Source organism: Eriocheir sinensis, chromosome 61 (genome assembly GCF_024679095.1).
Source record: "Eriocheir sinensis breed Jianghai 21 chromosome 61, ASM2467909v1, whole genome shotgun sequence".
Classification (NCBI taxonomy): Eukaryota; Metazoa; Arthropoda; class Malacostraca; order Decapoda; family Varunidae; genus Eriocheir; species Eriocheir sinensis.
This window is the reverse complement of record NC_066569.1, coordinates 1,401,134-1,420,006: the sequence shown is the minus strand read 5'-3', so window position 1 is coordinate 1,420,006 and position 18,873 is coordinate 1,401,134. Positions and strand designations below refer to the sequence as shown.

General features: G+C 41.5%; 1 protein-coding gene across 10 annotated transcripts in view; it reads left to right on the top strand.

Annotated features, from left to right (window-relative positions):
- Positions 1 to 18,873, top strand: part of LOC126986080 (translation initiation factor IF-2-like) — a 115,938-nt gene that overhangs the window by 43,651 nt on the left and 53,414 nt on the right. For 7 of the 10 annotated variants that reach the window (XR_007739267.1, XR_007739269.1, XR_007739268.1 and 4 more), the window contains one exon: positions 6,772 to 6,929. Coding sequence is in view for 7 of the 10 variants with exons in the window: in XM_050841772.1 (XP_050697729.1) it covers positions 6,772 to 6,929 (158 nt within the window). In the remaining 3 variants the exon portion in view is untranslated. Of the gene's footprint in view, positions 1 to 6,771; positions 6,930 to 7,409; positions 7,755 to 8,235; positions 8,360 to 18,873 lie in introns of all 10 variants that reach the window. The other 3 variants (XM_050841777.1, XM_050841774.1, XM_050841775.1) reach the window with 2 other exon arrangements.

The window sequence follows — 18,873 nt, the reverse complement described above, 5'->3', positions numbered from 1 at the left end:
CGCCATGTTTTTATCACTCTCCGTGGCACCGTGACTTCTGGTGCATTATTGCTGTTTCTGTAATGCAGGTAGCTCTCGATTTACGCGAGTCTGGTTTACGTGTTTTTGAAATAACGTGGGGTCCAAAATCCAAATAAATGTTTCATTTACACGTTTTTTCACTTGTACGCGATATTTTATGGAGTGGCCACCAGATGTCTCATGTAACTGGACTCACACAGCACCGCGGCTACACAGCTGAGCTCAGTTCTTCCTGCGCGCCACTTGAACAACAATATAATACCCACGCTGCCACGCTACTCAACAATAGGGGTGGGCAGGTACCGCCAGCTATACGGTACGGTACCGGTACCAGACTGCTCGGTACCGGTACCAATACTAGCCAGTCGCTCATGGTGTCCCTCATTTCTTCCTCACACGAGTGAGGCTGAGACTGAGTGCCTGAGTGTGATATCTCAGTGATATGGATACTCTCTCTCTCTCTCTCTCTCTCTCTCCACTGAATGAAGTGAATATTTATTTTTTGATAGAATCCTACCTCTTGTTTGATTTACATTGTTTTTGATTTACGCGACCTCTTCATGGACACAATACTCGTGTAAATCAAGAGTTACCTGTATATTTAAACACTGTGTATGCTGCTGTGGGTCGATTAAAAGTGTTTCCAGTGACCATAAGTGTGGGTAGCACCACCTTTCTTTCATGTCCACACTGGGGTTTGGGGTGTCAGGCAAATTTCTGCAGAAATGGTGCCTGGCGGCGCGGTGACATTTCAGCCCGTTGGTGGCTCGGTTGGTAAGCTGTCCTGCCTTGTACTAAGAGGCCCCGAGTTGAATCCCCGGCACTTTGTGGCATGCATTTGGGATACTTTAGATTTGCCTTAAAAATATTTTCTATTGGAAGTATTTAGTTCATTTTATCCAACATAATTTTTTGCCTAATAATAGATTGTGTTTAAGGGGTTGGCACCACCTACCATTAGTGGAGGGTACATTTATTTTATTTTAATTGTTCTAAAGTATTTTTTTCTTTGAAGACTTAAGTAAATGCAATAAGATCTGCATGTATCAGCATAATTGCTTTCATGCTTCTGTTGGAAAAAAAATACAAACAATATTTGTTACTTGTAATAAGAGCAGAGCTAAAAATGTAAATGGGGGCCACCATGTTCACTGAATATGTACGAGATTGGGTACTTTTACTTATGAAACCACTAGTTAAAAATTGTCCGCTCAATTTTTTCACCATTCCTGTTCAAAAATATAACCAAAATCACCATTTGATGTGTCCCATAATTCTGCCCCTTTTTTTTACCTTCAATGAATCATATCAGCAGTGTTTTTTGTTCATAAAAAATTTAGTTTTTTACCATCCATTCATCTTTCAGCGATATTTGATTTTCTTTCTTATGTTCACAACTAAAGGAGTTATTATTCTTCCAAGTACAAAAATTGCACTTTAGAGATATCGGCTATTTTGTGTACAGATGCAGTTAGCGTACAAAGTTATGATTTTTAGAGGATTTTACAGGGATGAAAACAACTTATCTAGATACCTATGTAGTTTTATTTATGAATGACAATGAATGATATCAAAAGTACTAATCATAATTGGCACCTGTGTGTGTGTGTGTGTGTGTGTGTGTGTAATTCACCTCATGGTCTGCTGCGGGTCTCTCTCGAGACAGCCAGCCGTTCCCCTACGGAAGAGCACAGAGCTCGTAGTACCGATCTTTGGGTAGGACTGAGACCACTCACACACAACACGTGTGTGTGTGTGTGTGTGTGTGTATTTACCTAGTTGTGACATACGGGAAAAGAGATACGCTCCTGCTGTCCTGTCTCCATATCCACTCTTGTCCAACTTTTCTTTAAAATCATGAATGTTTCTTGCACAAACCACCTCCTCCTTCAGTCTATTCCATTGCTCAGTGCTTCTGTTCGGGAAGCTAAACTTTTTCACATCTCTCCTACACGTGGTCGCCTTCAGCTTCTTTCCATGTTCTCTTGTTTCTCTCTCATTCCACACACACAGGTCCTCTCTGTCCAAATGCTCCACTCCACTCGCCACCCTGTACACCGCCATCTGATCTTTCTCTTCTTCTCTCCAGGTGGTGTGTGTGTGTGTGTGTGTGTGTGTGTGTGTGTGCCTAGTTTTATTTACCTAGTTGTGAAATACAGAAAAAGAGCCATACTAGGCTCATGCTGTCCCGTCTCCATAACACTTATTATCCAGTTTGGCTTTAAATTCATGTATCGTTTTGCACGCACGGTCTCCTCGTCAAGTCCGTTCCATGTTGTTATGCTTCTGTATGGAAAACTGTATTTCTTGATGTCTCTCCTACAGTCGCTCTTCTTCAATTTCCTACAATTCCCTCTTGTCACACTTCTATCACGTACCACTAAATCTTCCCTGTCCAATTTTTCCAATCCCTCTTGTATCCTGTATAATGCTATTAGGCCCCCTCTCTCTCTTCTACTCTCCAGTGTTGTTAGTCCCAATTTCTCCAGTCTTTCTTCATAAGTATGTTCTCTCAGAGTTTCCGGTAGTTTAGTCACTGCTCTCTGTATTCTCTCCAACTTTCTAATTTCTTTCTTCAATCTAGGTGAGGGGTTCTTAACCGGGGCTATTCCTACCCCTCGGGGGCATGGGAACCAAATGCTGGGGGTATGGGAGTCAATCTTTGAATATTAATATATATTTGATTTATTAATAATGGTTAGAATGATACATTATAACTAACACTGCTATTCAATATTTATAATTTGTGTCATTTCATGACCAAAATTGATTAGTACTCAGTTGTATTACATTTCTTTCTCTAGAATAGATATTATAATATTTGGAAAGCAATTAAGTGTGGTTCTAAATATGGGGACAGGGCCGTAATTTCTCGTGGGGCTGGGGGGGGGGCATAACCCCACAATAATTTCTATATTGGCCCCAAAATCCCCCTAAAAATGCTTATTTTTCAAAACTTCTCCACCACCTGCGCATGCTCGCTTCGCTCGCCACCCTCCCCCCACTTCATGAACCTATGATGCCCTCTAGCCCCCCAAAAATCTGCCAAAATTACGGACCTGGGGGAAAACATTAGCCCCTTCCCGGCGGCAGGGCAGATGTCTGTACTACCAAAAAAAAATTTGTCTGTATAGACGCTGTCGACTTTCATCCATACGTGTATATATAGATTCCCCGCAAGTGGGCATTCCAGATTGACGTCTATATATAGACTCTGCCGCAAAACTGAACAAACATTTGAATCTGTATATTGATGTTATTTAAGTTAGATTGGTTATATGTATATTGATACATTTATATGAAGGTTTAGATTCTGTATCAGTGTAATCACTGACAGTAAATGAGTCAGAATCATCAAAATCATCCAAAAAATCAGCATCCATATCCTCAGCTACCAAACAAGTAATTTCTTCCGGCTTAAGAGGTCTCTTTCTCCTTGACATGACAGACTAATGATAAAATAAAATAGGAAAAAAATGCATAAATTCCCAGTGTTAGCTGACGTGCATAGCACATCCACCACCGACAAAGCACAAGCGGTGACTGTCCTTGAGAGGCAATGTCGGTAAGTGTCAGGTGGTTTGAGATGCCAAATAACAATTTATTTTGTTAATTTTGTTAGTAGTAAGGAATCGTCTCTATATAGACCATGCTACAATCTAGTGTGGGCAAATGAGAGCAAACGTCTACATATGGACGCGTCGACAAAAAGTCCCAGTTTCAAAACATTTATATATAGATCCTCCGCACATGGTTCTGGTGACACTCAGCACGCAGCTGTTTGTTGTTTGGGTGTGGTTGTGTGGTTTTCAAAGAATGCAAATGGTGGCCGGGCTGATGTTGAGAGAAATATCTCCTCGTACATACTGATTATGTACAGCTTCTGAGATCATAATTAGCATATTATTTCTACCATCACTTGTAGGTTATGACAGACAACTAGGCAAGACACAATTCACACGGTTCTGGTGACACGCGGCATGCAGCTGTTTGTTGTGTGGGTGTGGTTGTGTGGTTTGTAAACAATGCAAATGGCGGCTGGGCGTGAAATAACTCCTCGTACAAGACTCATGATGTACAGTTTCTGATATCATATTTACCCCATTATTCTCACTAATATTAATAATTAATAATGAACACATGGATATTTTTTTTCCAATGTGATTTTTTATGTAGCTTGTACTGCTCGAATTGGCAACAGTGTTAGTCATTCAAAACAATGCAAATGGCAACTGGGTCGTGTCAGCGCCCGAAGGAAAAACGGGATAACAGCAAGGCATGGGCGATCCTCCGCCAATTTCATTTTTGTATAGTAGTTATTTGATCGCCTTGTATTCTGTGGTAACATATTATAAGACAGCCATGGACTATGAAGGATCATAAACAATAATAAAGGTAAGTTTACAGTTGTTGTTGGACAAGATGAAAAAAAGGACCCTTAAAACACCCCAAAGAAGAAAAAAAAAATTGCTCCTTCGGTGTATAACGCGCAGGAGTAAACTTTCAGGCATTTTTATGTGAAAAAGGTGCGCGTTATACACTGCGAAATACGGTAATTGTTCCGCTGCCTTCCTATCTTTCTTTTCCCTTGTACGTCTGATCGGCATGAACTCTTCATTGATACCCACCACTACTGAAATGCCTGAATTTTCTCTTTACTCCACTCCCACACGTCCTCTGTGTGTAACAAAACACACGAGGAATTAATCCAGACAAGGAAAGGTTTGCCGGCGCCGGGGATCGAACCCGCGACCAGCGTAACGGGAGAGCCACTCCTTTACCAGTCGGCTAAGTGGGTTATGGGAGGCTCGCCCATCAGGCAAGTCGTGTCACTACACTACTACCGACTACTTTTTTTCAACAGTCTCTCTCACTATATCTGTTTTTTCTTTTATCACCTTGATCACCTTTTCAGTTATAGTTTCATCCTCAGCCTTGACTTGTTCCTCCACAATTTTCTTAAAGCTAACATTCTCCTTTTCTTGTTCCTCCTTCCAGACTTTACGCGTTTCCTTTAATTCCTTGACTTTTGCGTCCGTGTTCTCTGTCTTTCTCGTTCAGTGTTACCTGCTTGTATAGGTCACTATATGCATTCTTACAAACATCCTCTGTCTTCAGGACGTCCACCTCTCTCTCCAACGTCCCCATTCTATCTCATATCCTTCATTTCCCTTTCCAAGTCAATAAGTCTCCTTCTCAACATACTGTCTCTGTCTCTGTGTCTCTCCATGTCATCAGTGAAACCCTCAAAATCATAATCTTGCCTTGTTCCTGGCCTGACCCCCCAGCCTGGCGGTGTAGACAATGCCGGCGGTGTCAACAAAGCTGCCGCCCCCGCCCTCTCCTCTCTTATTCGGTGTTTCTGTCAACAGCCTTTATTTCATCGCGACAACACGATTATAACCTAGCACAGCTCCCACCTTAGTATCCACGTCTAGGGTTTAATTCCCACGCAGCTATGATGAGAATTTGCAGCAGCGGGGTAGGCGGTGGCTGAGTGGTAGCGTGCTGGGCCCACATTCACCACGTGATGGATGACGTGAGTTCGAATCCCCACGCTACCATCTCGGATTTTTCAGTCACTGCCGAGTGGCTTAAAACTACCCACATGCTGTCCTGAAGACCACCCATCAACCCGGACTCTAGAGGAAACCATCCAAGTGAATCAAGAATGAGTTCTGGTTGGCAGCATGAGCCAAGAGAAGATGGCGCCACTATAAACACTTGTCTGCGCCATGATGGGCTGGGGCCGAACACCATCCAGGCCCCTCAAGCAAGCCTACCGGTGCTATAGGCGTAGACGTAAAAAAAAAAAAAGAAGAAAGAAAGCGTCTGGAGATCGGATGTGTCAGTCCGCCATCTTGTGTGTGTGTGTGTGTGTGTGTGTGTGTATTTACCTAGTTGTATTTACCTAGTTGTAATTTTACAGGGCCTGGGCTTACGCTCGTGTGGTCCCGTCTCCGTATGTATAATTATCCAACTTTTCCTTGAATCTTTGCACACTCTTTGCCGATACTATTTCTTCACTTAATCTGTTCCAAACCTCTGTGTGTGTGTGTGTGTGTGTGTGTGTGTGTGTGTGAGAGAGTGTGTGTGTGTGTGTGTGTGTGTGTGTGTGTGTGTGTGTGTGTGTGTGTGTGTGTGTGTGTGTGCATGGACTTGAAATCTCCTGGGCTGTTGTGTTCTGTGGATGCCTCCTACTTATTCTTCTTCATCACTTTCTTTTCTTTAGGGGTTCTCCTTTTCTTGTTACTGCTCAAAAGATCCTCAAAATGCTATGAAAGTGGCTTAGACTGGTAGGGAAGTAAGAGGGAGCACAGTACAAGTGTACCTCTGAGGAGCGCTCGGGATGCACTAAGTGACTGATTGACTGATTCACTCACCCACACCCTCCGAGGCTTGCTGGCTGCCACTAGAATTTTGCCAGATGTATGATGACATGCTATTCATAAAAAAAAAGTGAAAAATAAATCGAACAAAAGTAGGCAAAATGAAACATATATGAGTATTCTACAGAAAACGGAGGTTTCTGCAGGGAGTGGACCACGAAATTAGTAATACAAATCAATTTATTTGAAAGGGAAAGAATTATCGTACAGCTGCCAAACTTTCACAGGGAACGTGTGACATGTTCAGCTATTTTTTGGAGTAACTTAAAATTTGGCTGAAATAGTGAAAAATACCCATTTTTGGCAATGCCTCCCCTTAATAGGCCGGGTGTTATAATGTGATGCTCTTGATGCACTACAGAGCTCAGCGTGCCTGTGCTGAACACAAGCGCCGGCCCAGGAAGACTGATGGTGGTGTTCCTGCCCCGGCCACGCCAGAGGGGACGGAAAAGGGGCTCAGCATTACCAGCAGTGGAGGGAATGATCTTGGCTCGCATCATGACAGTCGTGCCAACACATGTAAGTTTCACATTCACTTTTAAAGAGTTACTTTCTGCTGTGTTGCACCTTGCTGGTTATTAACCCGTCTGCTGCGATTGGCACGGATTTGGCTTTCACTGATAGCCTGGTAACATATAGTCCCAGGGCTGGTATACAGAAAACTTTTCTGTTAGCCCTAACAATTTCTGCTAGTTAGCAGTAGGACGCTGACAGGTATACACGAACTGGAACTTGGCAACTGTTAGCTAGCAAACGGCTGTTTGTTAAGTTTCAGCTCAGGGGCATCAACTGTACCATACTCTCAACAATGTCAAGTGTTTATATGCATTAATTTGTTGATTTCAATGTCAATATTAATAAAAAACAATAAAAAATATTTTCATATGTATTTTGGTAGTATATTAAAGTATTATTTTTCTGTTTTGGAGTACTTTTTAATAAAATAAGTGCCGTTTGAAGTACATAAATGGGCTCATATGTAAACAAGGTACTATTCAGCTAGGCCAGCTCAGCTGTACCCTGTTTGCATCTCAGCCATGGATTCGCCAACACATCAAGGCAGCCCTCAACCAAAGAAAAAGAGGAAACCAAATTGGTCAAACGACGAAACTTTACGTTTGGTAAATCTGATGGCCGAGAAACATCTCACTGTAAATGGCCGTTTTCGTCCATCCCTTACCCGAGCTGACAAGAAGCGTGCCTGGGCTGATGTTACCAATGCTATAAATGCTTCTAATGTATCAGTGAGGCGCACAGAGGAGGAGGTCATCAACAAATGGTTCACTGTGCTGTCCCACTCTCGTAAGAAAATCTCCACCGTCAGAAAGGAGTTCAACCAATCAGGTGAGTTTTTATTTATTTATTAATTTATATTTTAATGTAAATGAAGTGTATGATTAATTTGGAGATAATTCCGACAACTTTCTTCACTAATTCAGTCACAGTAAAAGGTAATTCATGTACTATTTTCTTCTGTAGTCCTTTTGGTGCAACCTCAAAGTGAGGTTAGGTTATGCCTGGTTAAGTTTGGACACAGTGTAAATGAAGGTCACTTATCCTGAAGCCCACAGAAATTCTGAATGACTTTTTACTAGAAAATACTGCACCGCAAAGATAAACCTAACCTAAACCTGGTAGTAGAAGTGTAACCATACCAAATTTTGCAGAGTAACAATATAAGTATACAAAAACAGAATGAATAAAATGAATAAAATAAGCAAACTGCATCAAAGTTATCATTAGGAAAGCCTTTGCAATTGTCTATATGAAGGATTCACAATGAAGAAAGTGGTATTAATTATTGATTCTGTGATGGACCTTTTAGGTGGTGGAGGGCCACAAGCACCTCCCCTTGATCCAGTTGACTTGAAAGTGGAGGAGATATTTGGGGAGAAGAATGCAACTGTTGACGGCAATCTTCCTCTGAATGCAAACGAGATCTCGTTGAAGTAAGTACAGTGTTCTGTGGCTACTTCATATTCAAGCAAGCATGACATGACCAGTATTGGCAAGAATTTCTGCCAGCGCCTTTTTGTGAATATAGGTTGTGATGCACTCCACCATACAACGTGGGATAGTAATGACTAGTGTGAATGTCACCACACCTGCTTTCAGGACTACCTACTTTTACTTCTTGAACAAACATGCAGGTAGTAACCTATCAACTCTAAGATAGTAATGTTTCCTTGCATTTTAAAATCTTTGAAATGAGTACTGTATTTGATGGCTTATAAGATGGACTTTTTTCCAAAAAAATGTCCCTGAAGATCACCCTGCATCTTATAAGGTCAAGGTTCAGCTTTGGGTCAATGGCTAGTGAAGTCTTAGTGCAGCAAGGGCACTTATATGAAACTGCAAACCGCTCCACAAATGTAAACAAAGTGGCGATCGCTTTCACAGCAACAACGGCAACTCTTTTCTATAGAAACAGTGTATAACAGTAGTACTTACCACTACTTCATATAACATGACACCAGTCAGGAAGAAAATTAAGTGACTTAATGCTTGTACCCAAACAAACTAGTGGACGGTTGTACACCAAACCTGACAACACGCGCAAGACACGCTACGTTTCCTTAGCTGACAGACCTTATTTGTAAAACTGTTTAACTTTGTTTGATTGATAAACAAAAACAATATATGGATAATATTAACAAAGTGTTGAAAAGATAGGTTATTAACCCTTGGAGTACAGGTGGCGATACATTTCTCTGGATGGTGTGCACGGGGAAAATTTAGGCATTTAAAAGAGGTGGAAATGGTGTCTTTCTTCTTTGCAATAATTGTATATTCATGTAGTATATATGGTGGTGTAATAAAACTTCCCTCCTAATAATAATAAAAAAGTCATGACAGCCGAAAATATTGCACATTTTCTCGTGGCCGTGACGCGTCGCGTGGAAGCACCCCACTTGTTTTCTCTCTCTCTCTCTCTCTCTCTCTCTCTCTCTCTCTCTCTCTCTCTCTCTCTACCTACCTACCTACTTGCCCCTCCCTCCTCTGTCAATGTCACTACCGTAGCAGTCATCAGAGTCACTGTCACTTTGATTCATCCGCACTCTACTTCCGCCCGGAGCAGAGGAACTGCTTGACGTGTCACGAGACATGACAGATGTATTCCGAACAAAAGTGGAAAATGATCTGTGGCCTTCGGTAGGCTGCGTGCTGAGACGAATGAAAGTGTGTACGGATGCCAGATGCCTCCACCATTCTTCTGAGTCAAGAACTGGCGGTATATTGGAAACGTAGGGAGCGTAGAGTGTGATGATTATATATATGATCCCGTACGGGTGGGGCATGTGGTAGCGCACTTATATATACGATCGCCGTAATCTAAGGGTCAATGGATATTTACAAGTGCCTGTTTCTCCATTTTTACACTTATCTTCTAACATTCTTACTTTACATGTGTGTTCAACAAACATTGAAACACATTCAACTTTGAAATTTCACACTTCCTTATGTTTTAAAAATGTACTAGAACATTACAACAACTAGACTTCCAATGTAGAATAATAATAAAGAAATATGATGCACAAACTTTATACCCGTTACCCCTTTGAATGTCGCTGTCTCCACCATGTTTGTTTACATCTCAAAGCAGTACCCTCAAGTCTCTTAACCCCTTCAACACAAGGACGCATATACTGTGTCCTTGCGTGCCCCGTACCGTATCTGAGGACGTGCATACTGTATCCTGGCTCGCTTTAGCCAATATACGAGTTATTTGATCTCTATATTTATGCTTTCATCTCAAAATTATCAATTAATTTATGTTTCTTTATGTGCACCATTTAATTCTGCATGTTTTCATATATAATACATGATGATTATGTTGAGTTTATGGCTGAAAACTTGTTATATTCAATAGCAACATTTGAAATTTGGCACGCGCGGTGATCCCGGATACGGCGTGGGGCGCTGCTTTGGCCCGGCCGTAGTGAGTTTCTTTATGTGCACCATTTAATTCTGCATGTTTTCATATATAATACATGATGATTATGTTGAGTTTATGGCTGAAAAATTGTTATATTCAATAGCGCGGTGCGGGGCGCTGTTTTGGCCCGGCCGTAGTGAAGGGGTTAAGAAGGACCAATTCTGGTAGGTCCAGCAAATATTAAGGGTTTTAAATGCAAAGTATTGGGATTTGATAAGGATTTGAATACATTTATTTACCTATTTGTATTTACCTATTTGTAGTCTACAGGGCCCGAGCTAAGCTCTAATAGTCCCATCTCCATATCTACATTCATCCAGCCTTTCCCTCATTTGATGGACACTGCTCGCCTCCACTACCTCTTCCTGCAAGCTGTTCCATGTGTTAACACCTCTGTGTGGAAAACTATACTTTTTCAAGTCACTCAAACAGGTTCCTTTATTTAGTTTCTTTCCATGTCCTCTCAGCCCCTGCATTCTCACAATAGAGAAGAGATCATCTCTATCTACCTCATCAAACTTATTTACCAATTTAAAAGTGTGATCAGATCTCCTCTCTCCCTTCTTTGTTCCAGTGTCGTCAAGTCCATGTCCCTCAATCTGTCTTCATAAGTCATGATCGAGAGTTCTGGGACCATTTTAGTTGCAATTCTCTGTATCCTTTCCAACTTTCTGATATCCTTCTTTTTGTGAGGCGACCACACAACTGCAGCATATTCAAGTTATGGTCTTATCAGTGTTGTTATTATTTCTTTCATCATTTCTTTGTCCATATAATGGAATGATACCCTTATATTTTGCATCATCCTGTAGGTTTCTCCAAATAACTTGTTTATATGCTTTTCCGGGAATAGTGTGTCTTGCATCGTTACTCCCAAATCTTTTTCTTCATGTACCATCTTTAACCCGGCAGCAATGACGGGCCAAATTTGTGGCTTTACCGTGTAGCAGCGATGGGCCAAATTTGTGGCTTTACCATGTAGCAGCGACAGGCCAAATTTGTGGCTTTACCGTGTAGCAGCGACGGGCCAAATTTGTGGCTTTACCATGTAGCAGTGACAGGCCAAATTTGTGGCTTTACCATGTAGCAGCGACGGGCCAAATTTGTGGCTTTACCGTGTAGCAGCGACGGGCCAAATTTGTGGCTTTACCGTGTAGCAGCGACGGGCCAAATTTGTGGCTTTACCGTGTAGCAGCGACGGGCCAAATTTGTGCCAAGATATAACCCCCCCCATGTTTTTTTTTTTTTTTGTTTTTTTTACAGCTAAGGAGACCGTTCAAGGGCTCCCGAACAGAGGTCAAAGGAGTGCCCAAAAAGAGAGGTCAATTTCAGGAGGAGAGGTGTCCTGATACCCTCCTCTTGAAAGAGTTCAAGTCGTAGGCAGGAGGAAATACAGATGAAGGAAGATTGTTCCAGAATTTACCAGTGTGAGGGATGAAGGAGTGAAGATGCTGGTTGACTCTTGCATAAGGGGTTTGGACAGTATAGGGATGAGCATGAGTAGAAAGCCGAGTGCAGCGGGGCCGCGGGAGGAAGGGAGGCATGCAGCTAGCAAGTTCAGAAGAGCAGTCAGCGTGAAAATATCAATAGAAGATAGAAAGAGAGGCAACATCGCGACGGAATATAAGAGGTAGAAGACTATCAGTATGAGGAGGAGAGCTGATGAGACGAAGAGCCTTAGACTCCATTCTGTCAAGGAGAGCTGTGTGAGTGGACCCCCCCACACATGAGATGCATACTCCATACGAGGGTGGACAAGGCCCCTGTAAATGGATAGCAACTGTGCGGGGGAGAAGAACTGGCGGAGACGATACAGAACGCCCAGCCTCGAGGAAGCTGATTTAGTAAGAGATGAGATATGAAGTTTCCAGTTGAGATTTTGAGTTAAGAATAGACCGAGGATGTTTAGTGTTGAAGAAGGTGATGGCTGGGTGTTGTCAAAGAATAGTGGATAGTTGTTTAGAAGATTGTGCCGAGTAGATAGGTGGAGAAACTGTGTTTTGGAGGCGTTGAAGGACACCAGGTTCCTCTTGCCCCAATCAGAAATAATAGTAAGGTCTGAGGCTAAACGTTCTATTGCCTCCAGCCTTGAATCGTTAAGTTCCTGTAGGGTGGGTCTTCTATTAAAAGAAGTTGAGTAATACAGAGTAGAGTCATCGGCATAAGAATGGATAGGACAGTTCGTTTTGGAAAGATGATCATCAATGAACAACAGAAAGAGAGTGGGAGATAGGACAGAACCCTGTGGGACACCACTGTTAATAGGTTTAGGGGAAGAACAGTGACCGTCTACCACAGCAGAAATAGAACAGTCAGAGAGAAATCTGGAGATAAAGGTACAGAGAGAAGGATAGAGACTGTAGGAGGGTAGTTTGGAAAGCGAAGATTTGTGCCAGACCCTATCAAAAGCTTTTGATATGTCCAGCGCAATAGCAAAGCTTTCACCGAAACGGCTAAGAGAGGATGACCAAGAGTCACTTAAGAAGGCTAGGAGATCACCAGTAGAACGCCCCTTGCGGAACCCATACTGGTGATCAGATAGAAGGTCAGAAGTGGAAAGGTGCTTTTGAATCTTCCGGTTAAGGATTGATTCAAAAGCTTTAGATAGACAAGAAAGTAAAGCTATAGGACGGTAGTTTGAGGGATTGGAATGGTCACCCTTCTTAGGCACAGGCTGTATGAAGGCATACTTCCAGCAAGAAGGAAAGGTAGATGTTGATAGGCAGAGGCGAAAGAGTTTGACCAGGCAGGGTGACAGCACGGAGGCACAGTTTTTAAGGACAATAGGAGGCACTCCATCAGGTCCATAAGCCTTCTGAGGATTGAGGCCAGAGAGGGCATAGAAAACATCATTTTGAAGAAGCTTTATAACAGGCATAAAGGAGTCAGAGGGGGGATGAGTAGGAGGAATATGCCCAGAATCGTCCAGAGTGGAGTTTTTAGAAAAAGTTTGAGAGAAGAGTTCAGCCTTAGAGATAGATGAGACGGCAGTGTTGCCGTCAGGACTGAGGAGTGGAGGGAACGATGAAGAAGTGAAGTTGGAGGAGATGTTTTTGGCTAGATGCCAGAAGTCACGGGAAGAGTTAGAGAAAGCAAGGTTTTGGCATTTTCTATTAATGAAAGAGTTTTTGGTTAGTCGGAGAATAGATTTGGCATGATTCCGGGCAGAAATATAAAGTTCATAATTAGCATTAGTTTGAAGGCTCTGGTACCTTTTGTGAGCTGCCTCTCAATCATTGACAGCACGAGAACAAGCGTGATTAAACCAAGGCTTTTTAGCATGAGGAGTAGAGAAAGTACGTGGAATGTATGCCTCCATTCCAGAGACAATCACCTCTGTGATGCGCTGAGCACACACACCGAGCTGAAGCAAAATGCCAGAAGCATCGCCTCTTCGGTGGGTCCAGAGGATGTACAGGAGCGATAGGACAGGATACAGAAATAAAGTTGTGATCAGAGGAGCCCAACGGAGAGAACAGTTTGACAGAATAAGCAGAAGGGTTTGAGGTAAGGAAGAGGTCTAGAATGTTGGGCCTGTCTCCAAGATGGTTGGGAATACGTGTAGGGTGCTGGACCAACTGCTCTAGGTCGTTGAGGATAGCAAAGTTGTAGGCTTGTTCACCAGGCTGGTCAGTGAAAGAGGATGAAAACCAAAGCTGGTGGTGAACATTGAAATCTCCCAAGATGGAGATTTCAGCAAAGGGAGAGTGAGTCAAGATGTGCTCCACTTTAGAGTTCACATAGTCAAAGAATTTTACATAGTTACTAGAGTTAGGTGAGAGGTAAACAGCACAGATGTATTTAGTAATAGAATGACAATGAAGTCTTAGCCAGATGGTGGAAAATTCTGAAGAATCAAGGTCGTGGGCACGAGAGCAAGTGATGTCGTTGCGCACGTAGGCGCAACATCCAGCTTTGGATTGAAATTTAGGATAGAGATAGTAGGAGGGAACAGAGTTGAGATTGCTGTCAGTAGCCTCAGAAACCTGTGTTTCGGTGAGGAAGAGAAGATGAGGTTTAGAGGAAGAGATGGTGTTCCACAGAATGAAAATTAGAATGAAGACCGCGAATGTTGCAGAAATTGAGAAGAAAGAGGTTCGAGGAGTTATCAAGACACCTCTCGGGTCGGCAGCCAGAAGGGGAGTCCATGATACATAATCTGATCACAAATGCTTTGATATATATATATATATATATATATATATATATATATATATATATATATATATATATATATATATATATATATATATATATATATATATATATATATATATATTATGAAATGGTTTGTGTGAGGGGTGATTTTTTCTCATTTTTCTCGCTTGGAGGGACCATTAAGAAACATGATCCCCGCTGCTACCGGGTTAAGTTTTCTTCTCCCATCCTGTATGTTTTCCTCGGTCTTTTTTCACTTTTCCCCATTTCCATAACATGACATTTGTTTGCATTAAATTCCATCTCCCATAACTGGCTCCATCTATACACTCTATCCAGGTCTTTTTGCAGTTCTTCACAGTCTTTCTCCGTCTTCACTTTTCTTATTAACTTTGCATCGTCTGCAAAAAGGCTCGTATAAGTTTTTATACCCATCGGCATATCATTTATATATTATATTATGAAGAGCATTGGTGCCAGAACTGAGCCTTGAGGAACTCCACTCTCTACTCTCCTCCAATTTGATTTCTCTTCTCTAATCACCGTTCTCATTTCTCTTCCTGTTAAGTAATCCTTCATCCACTCAATGACCTTTCCGCCCATTCCTCCCCATTTTTGTAGTTTCCAGATTAACCTTTTGTGAGGAACCTTGTCAAAAGCTTTTTTCAAATCGAGATATACACAATCAGCCCATCCTTCTCTCTCCTGCACCACGTCTGTTGCAAAACTTTAATAATGACCTGATGCTGGGGAGGGATACGAATCTCAGGCAAAAAATCTTAACCTGACACTCCGGTTTCAAACCCGTTAATTATATAGTTTTTTCAAATGCCTGCTGAAATTGGGGGGGGGGGGTGTCTTATAAGCCCATGCGTCTTTTAAGTCATCAAATACAGTAATTATAAAGGAAACGATTTATCAGTGATGCTTAGCAAATACAATTAAAAAAAATAATATGTTAATCATTGGAGTTGGGTGTGATTCTAGAGTTTTACCAAAAGCTAGCTTCTGTTCATCTAAAATCTTTTAACACGCCCAATCAATGAGACTGTGGCCTTGATGAGACTGTGAAATATCCATTGTGAGTTTATTATAACTGCTGGAGCCCTTTGGGAGAGAATCACATTCAATATTCTTGGACATAAGGGGGGCAGCTTTCCTCATCAGCTTCGATGTCTGAACCCGAGGTAAACGATTGTTTCAGTTCTTGTAGCATTATCTCTCACACAACGATTTCCATAGACAGTATGAAGTGAGTAAGAGGGGGGGCAGTTTTGACAGCAAGACACACATACTCACTGCACATCTGGCATAAACCTGACCAACGAGACAGTTTCCTTCTGAATGAAAAACTGTTACCACAACTCTGTCTTCTCAGCGGGCTTGCAGGAAATTTATAAACTTTGCATCCCCTCTGTGGCCTGTGCTCAAGCCGCCTTTGTCACTACTCTCTCTATCAAGTATTTCCACGAGAAACTGGCGGGTGGGTTGTATTCCAACGTTGTCAAGTGTCGTGGTATTTATACAAAATCTTTGTTATTATCCTAAAAATGAAACAATCTTAACAGTATATGACCTTATTGGATTATCCAGTTATTTAATTAAATTCATTTAAAGGTAGTAAATAGCTGACATATGAGAGGAAACGAGAGGTGTTGAGTGTGGCAAGGTGCGGCGCGGTGCTGACCCCCCACCCGCTTCTACCCCTACTGCCAGTTTCTCGTGGAAGTACTATAGGTCAGGCTAAGTTTAGATTGTGTTATGTTTGGTCAAAGTAAGTTCAGCCAACCTAAATATAACTAAACATAACCTAAGCCTAACCAAACAATTAGGTTCGGATAGTTTGGTGTTTTATCATATAGCAAGTTACCTGAGCATTTTGCAAAATTACCAATTTTGCAAAATGGCTGTAATATGCAACACAATCACTTGGTTGCACATAATATGTAAATATTTGCCGGTGACCGCTGAGGAAGTCAAGGAAACACGAGGATCCCGAGTGCTTCATGTATTACATCTTCGAGGGGGATATCTTTCCCCTGAAGATATAATACACGAGAGCGCTCGGGATCCTCGTGTTTCCTTGTCTTCCTCAGTGGTCACTGGCAAATATATACACAGAAGCCCCCGCCGTTCATGGGTATTTGGTTCCACAAGATTCCTGTGATCCGCGAATCCGTGATCGACGGGACTATAATCAAATAGGAAAAATAGGGTTTCGTTCTACCATCTCGATCGAATGAAAAAAAAATGGATTTCTAAATCATTTCTAAGCATTGTTATATAGTTTTACATACACATAAATCACAAATTAAATATGGACTGTAATATTTTAACACACGTCCAGGCAAGGGGTAATGGAGGCTCTGTTTTTCCCTACATTTATTGCCGATCTCCTGGTGATCTTAATTGTCTGATGTGATGGTTAGTTGTGTTATTTAATGCCCTGACCCGCCCAGTAAGTGAGAGTGAGTGTGTAAAGGTTCGTGGCCTCACCGTCCTTGCCGCGGCCGCCATCTTGTTTGTTTTGCTCCGGGTACACCAGTGTTGCCAGACCATCGTAATTACCTCATCGTATATTCCGTTTCCTGTCCCATAACTACTGCATAAAACATCCCTAATTAACGGTTTTAACAATAACTTTAACTGAATATTGTTATTAGTATGTGGACAGCGTTGCCAAACTTGAAAGACCTGAAAAGCATCTATGTGTATCATACTTAAGGATTATCTCACTTACTTAACACTGTAATGTTCTGTTTGGGAGGGAAGCAGATGTAAAGTTATTCCAGTTTTATTAATTATGTTTTCTGTGTCCCAGATTAATGAGTTTTCACTACAGTGCACGTAGGATAACTGTGGTTCTTAACCACCATGATCCTGTCAGCCAAACGTCAGACTCAAGGGGAAATACGTAGTGTGAATAGCACTGTGGCCTTCCAGGCATGAATATGACACTTGAATCGAATTTTGATGTTTAGAAAGCAAAAGTAAGTAAGTTTCCTTTGGAAAGAGACAGTCCCGTACTTCCAGCCCCAGGGACGGTTTCTTTGTTTACATTGTGCAACGTTCGAGCTGGGCGCTACAGACCGCGTATACGCGAGTTTCATCCGTGTTCAGCGGGGGAGTGTCGCAAATACCCTACCCGTGTATAAGCGAGTCCGTGAACAGTGAGCCCGCGAACAGCAGGGGGCTTCTGTATGTATGTATGTGTGTGTGTGTATATATATATATATATATATATATATATATATATATATATATATATATATATATATATATATATATATATATATATATATATATATCTATATATATATATATATATATATATATATATATATATATATGGGGAGTCCTTGATTTGCACGATAGATGCGTTCCAGAAGGGACCGTGCAAAGTAAATTTCGTGCAATGTAAGGATGATCACCCCCAGTACTGGAGTAAACTGTACATATACTACATGCGTGAAACTTGATTTTCTTGAAATCGTGTTATTTTAAGGAATCTGTGTAATATGAGGAAAAAACCCTATTTTTTGACACCGTGCTATTTTGAATTCGTGCAATCTAAAGTCGTGCAAATCAAGGACTCCCTGTATATATATATATATATATATATATATATATATATATATATATATATATATATATATATATATATATCTATATATCTATATAACTATATATATATATATATATATATATATATATATATATATATATATATATATATATATATATATATATATATATATATATATACAGTCGTCCCTCAAATAGTATGGTTTCCAATAGTACGGTTTTGGTTTTATACGGATTGTCATCGAATTTTGGGGGGATTTTTAAATTTTCCACTCGTTGCACCAGTCAGCCATGGCGTGAGTGGCAACACTGTTCTACCAGACTGCCTCCCATGCACATCCCCTCAGTCCGTGTGTGTGCACAACATCAGGAACACTGTTTTGCCAGATTGAAACTTGTGCACTTTTCCCTAAGTCCGTGTGTGTGCACAACCTCAGCTACGCTTCTGCATTACCACATAACATGAACATGGGACCCAAGAGACAAGCCAAAACACCTACTTAAGCACCCAAAAGCATTCAAGAAAGGTATTCACCTTGCAGAAGAATTCAGATTTAGGAGAAGTTACGTTTTTATATGAGTTAAGTTGCGGTGGGGAGAGCGTACCACGTGAATCTGGGTCCCGCTTGGCTCAGCTTCTACTCGCCAGCCAAAGTTGCCAGGTATGCATTTTCTGCTGTTGTGTTACCACACTTGGCAACGGAGCCATCCTGGCAGCGCTCCCTGATTGACTGATAGTTTATTGTTGCAAGGGTCAGCGAGCGAGCCTTGTCATACACTCAC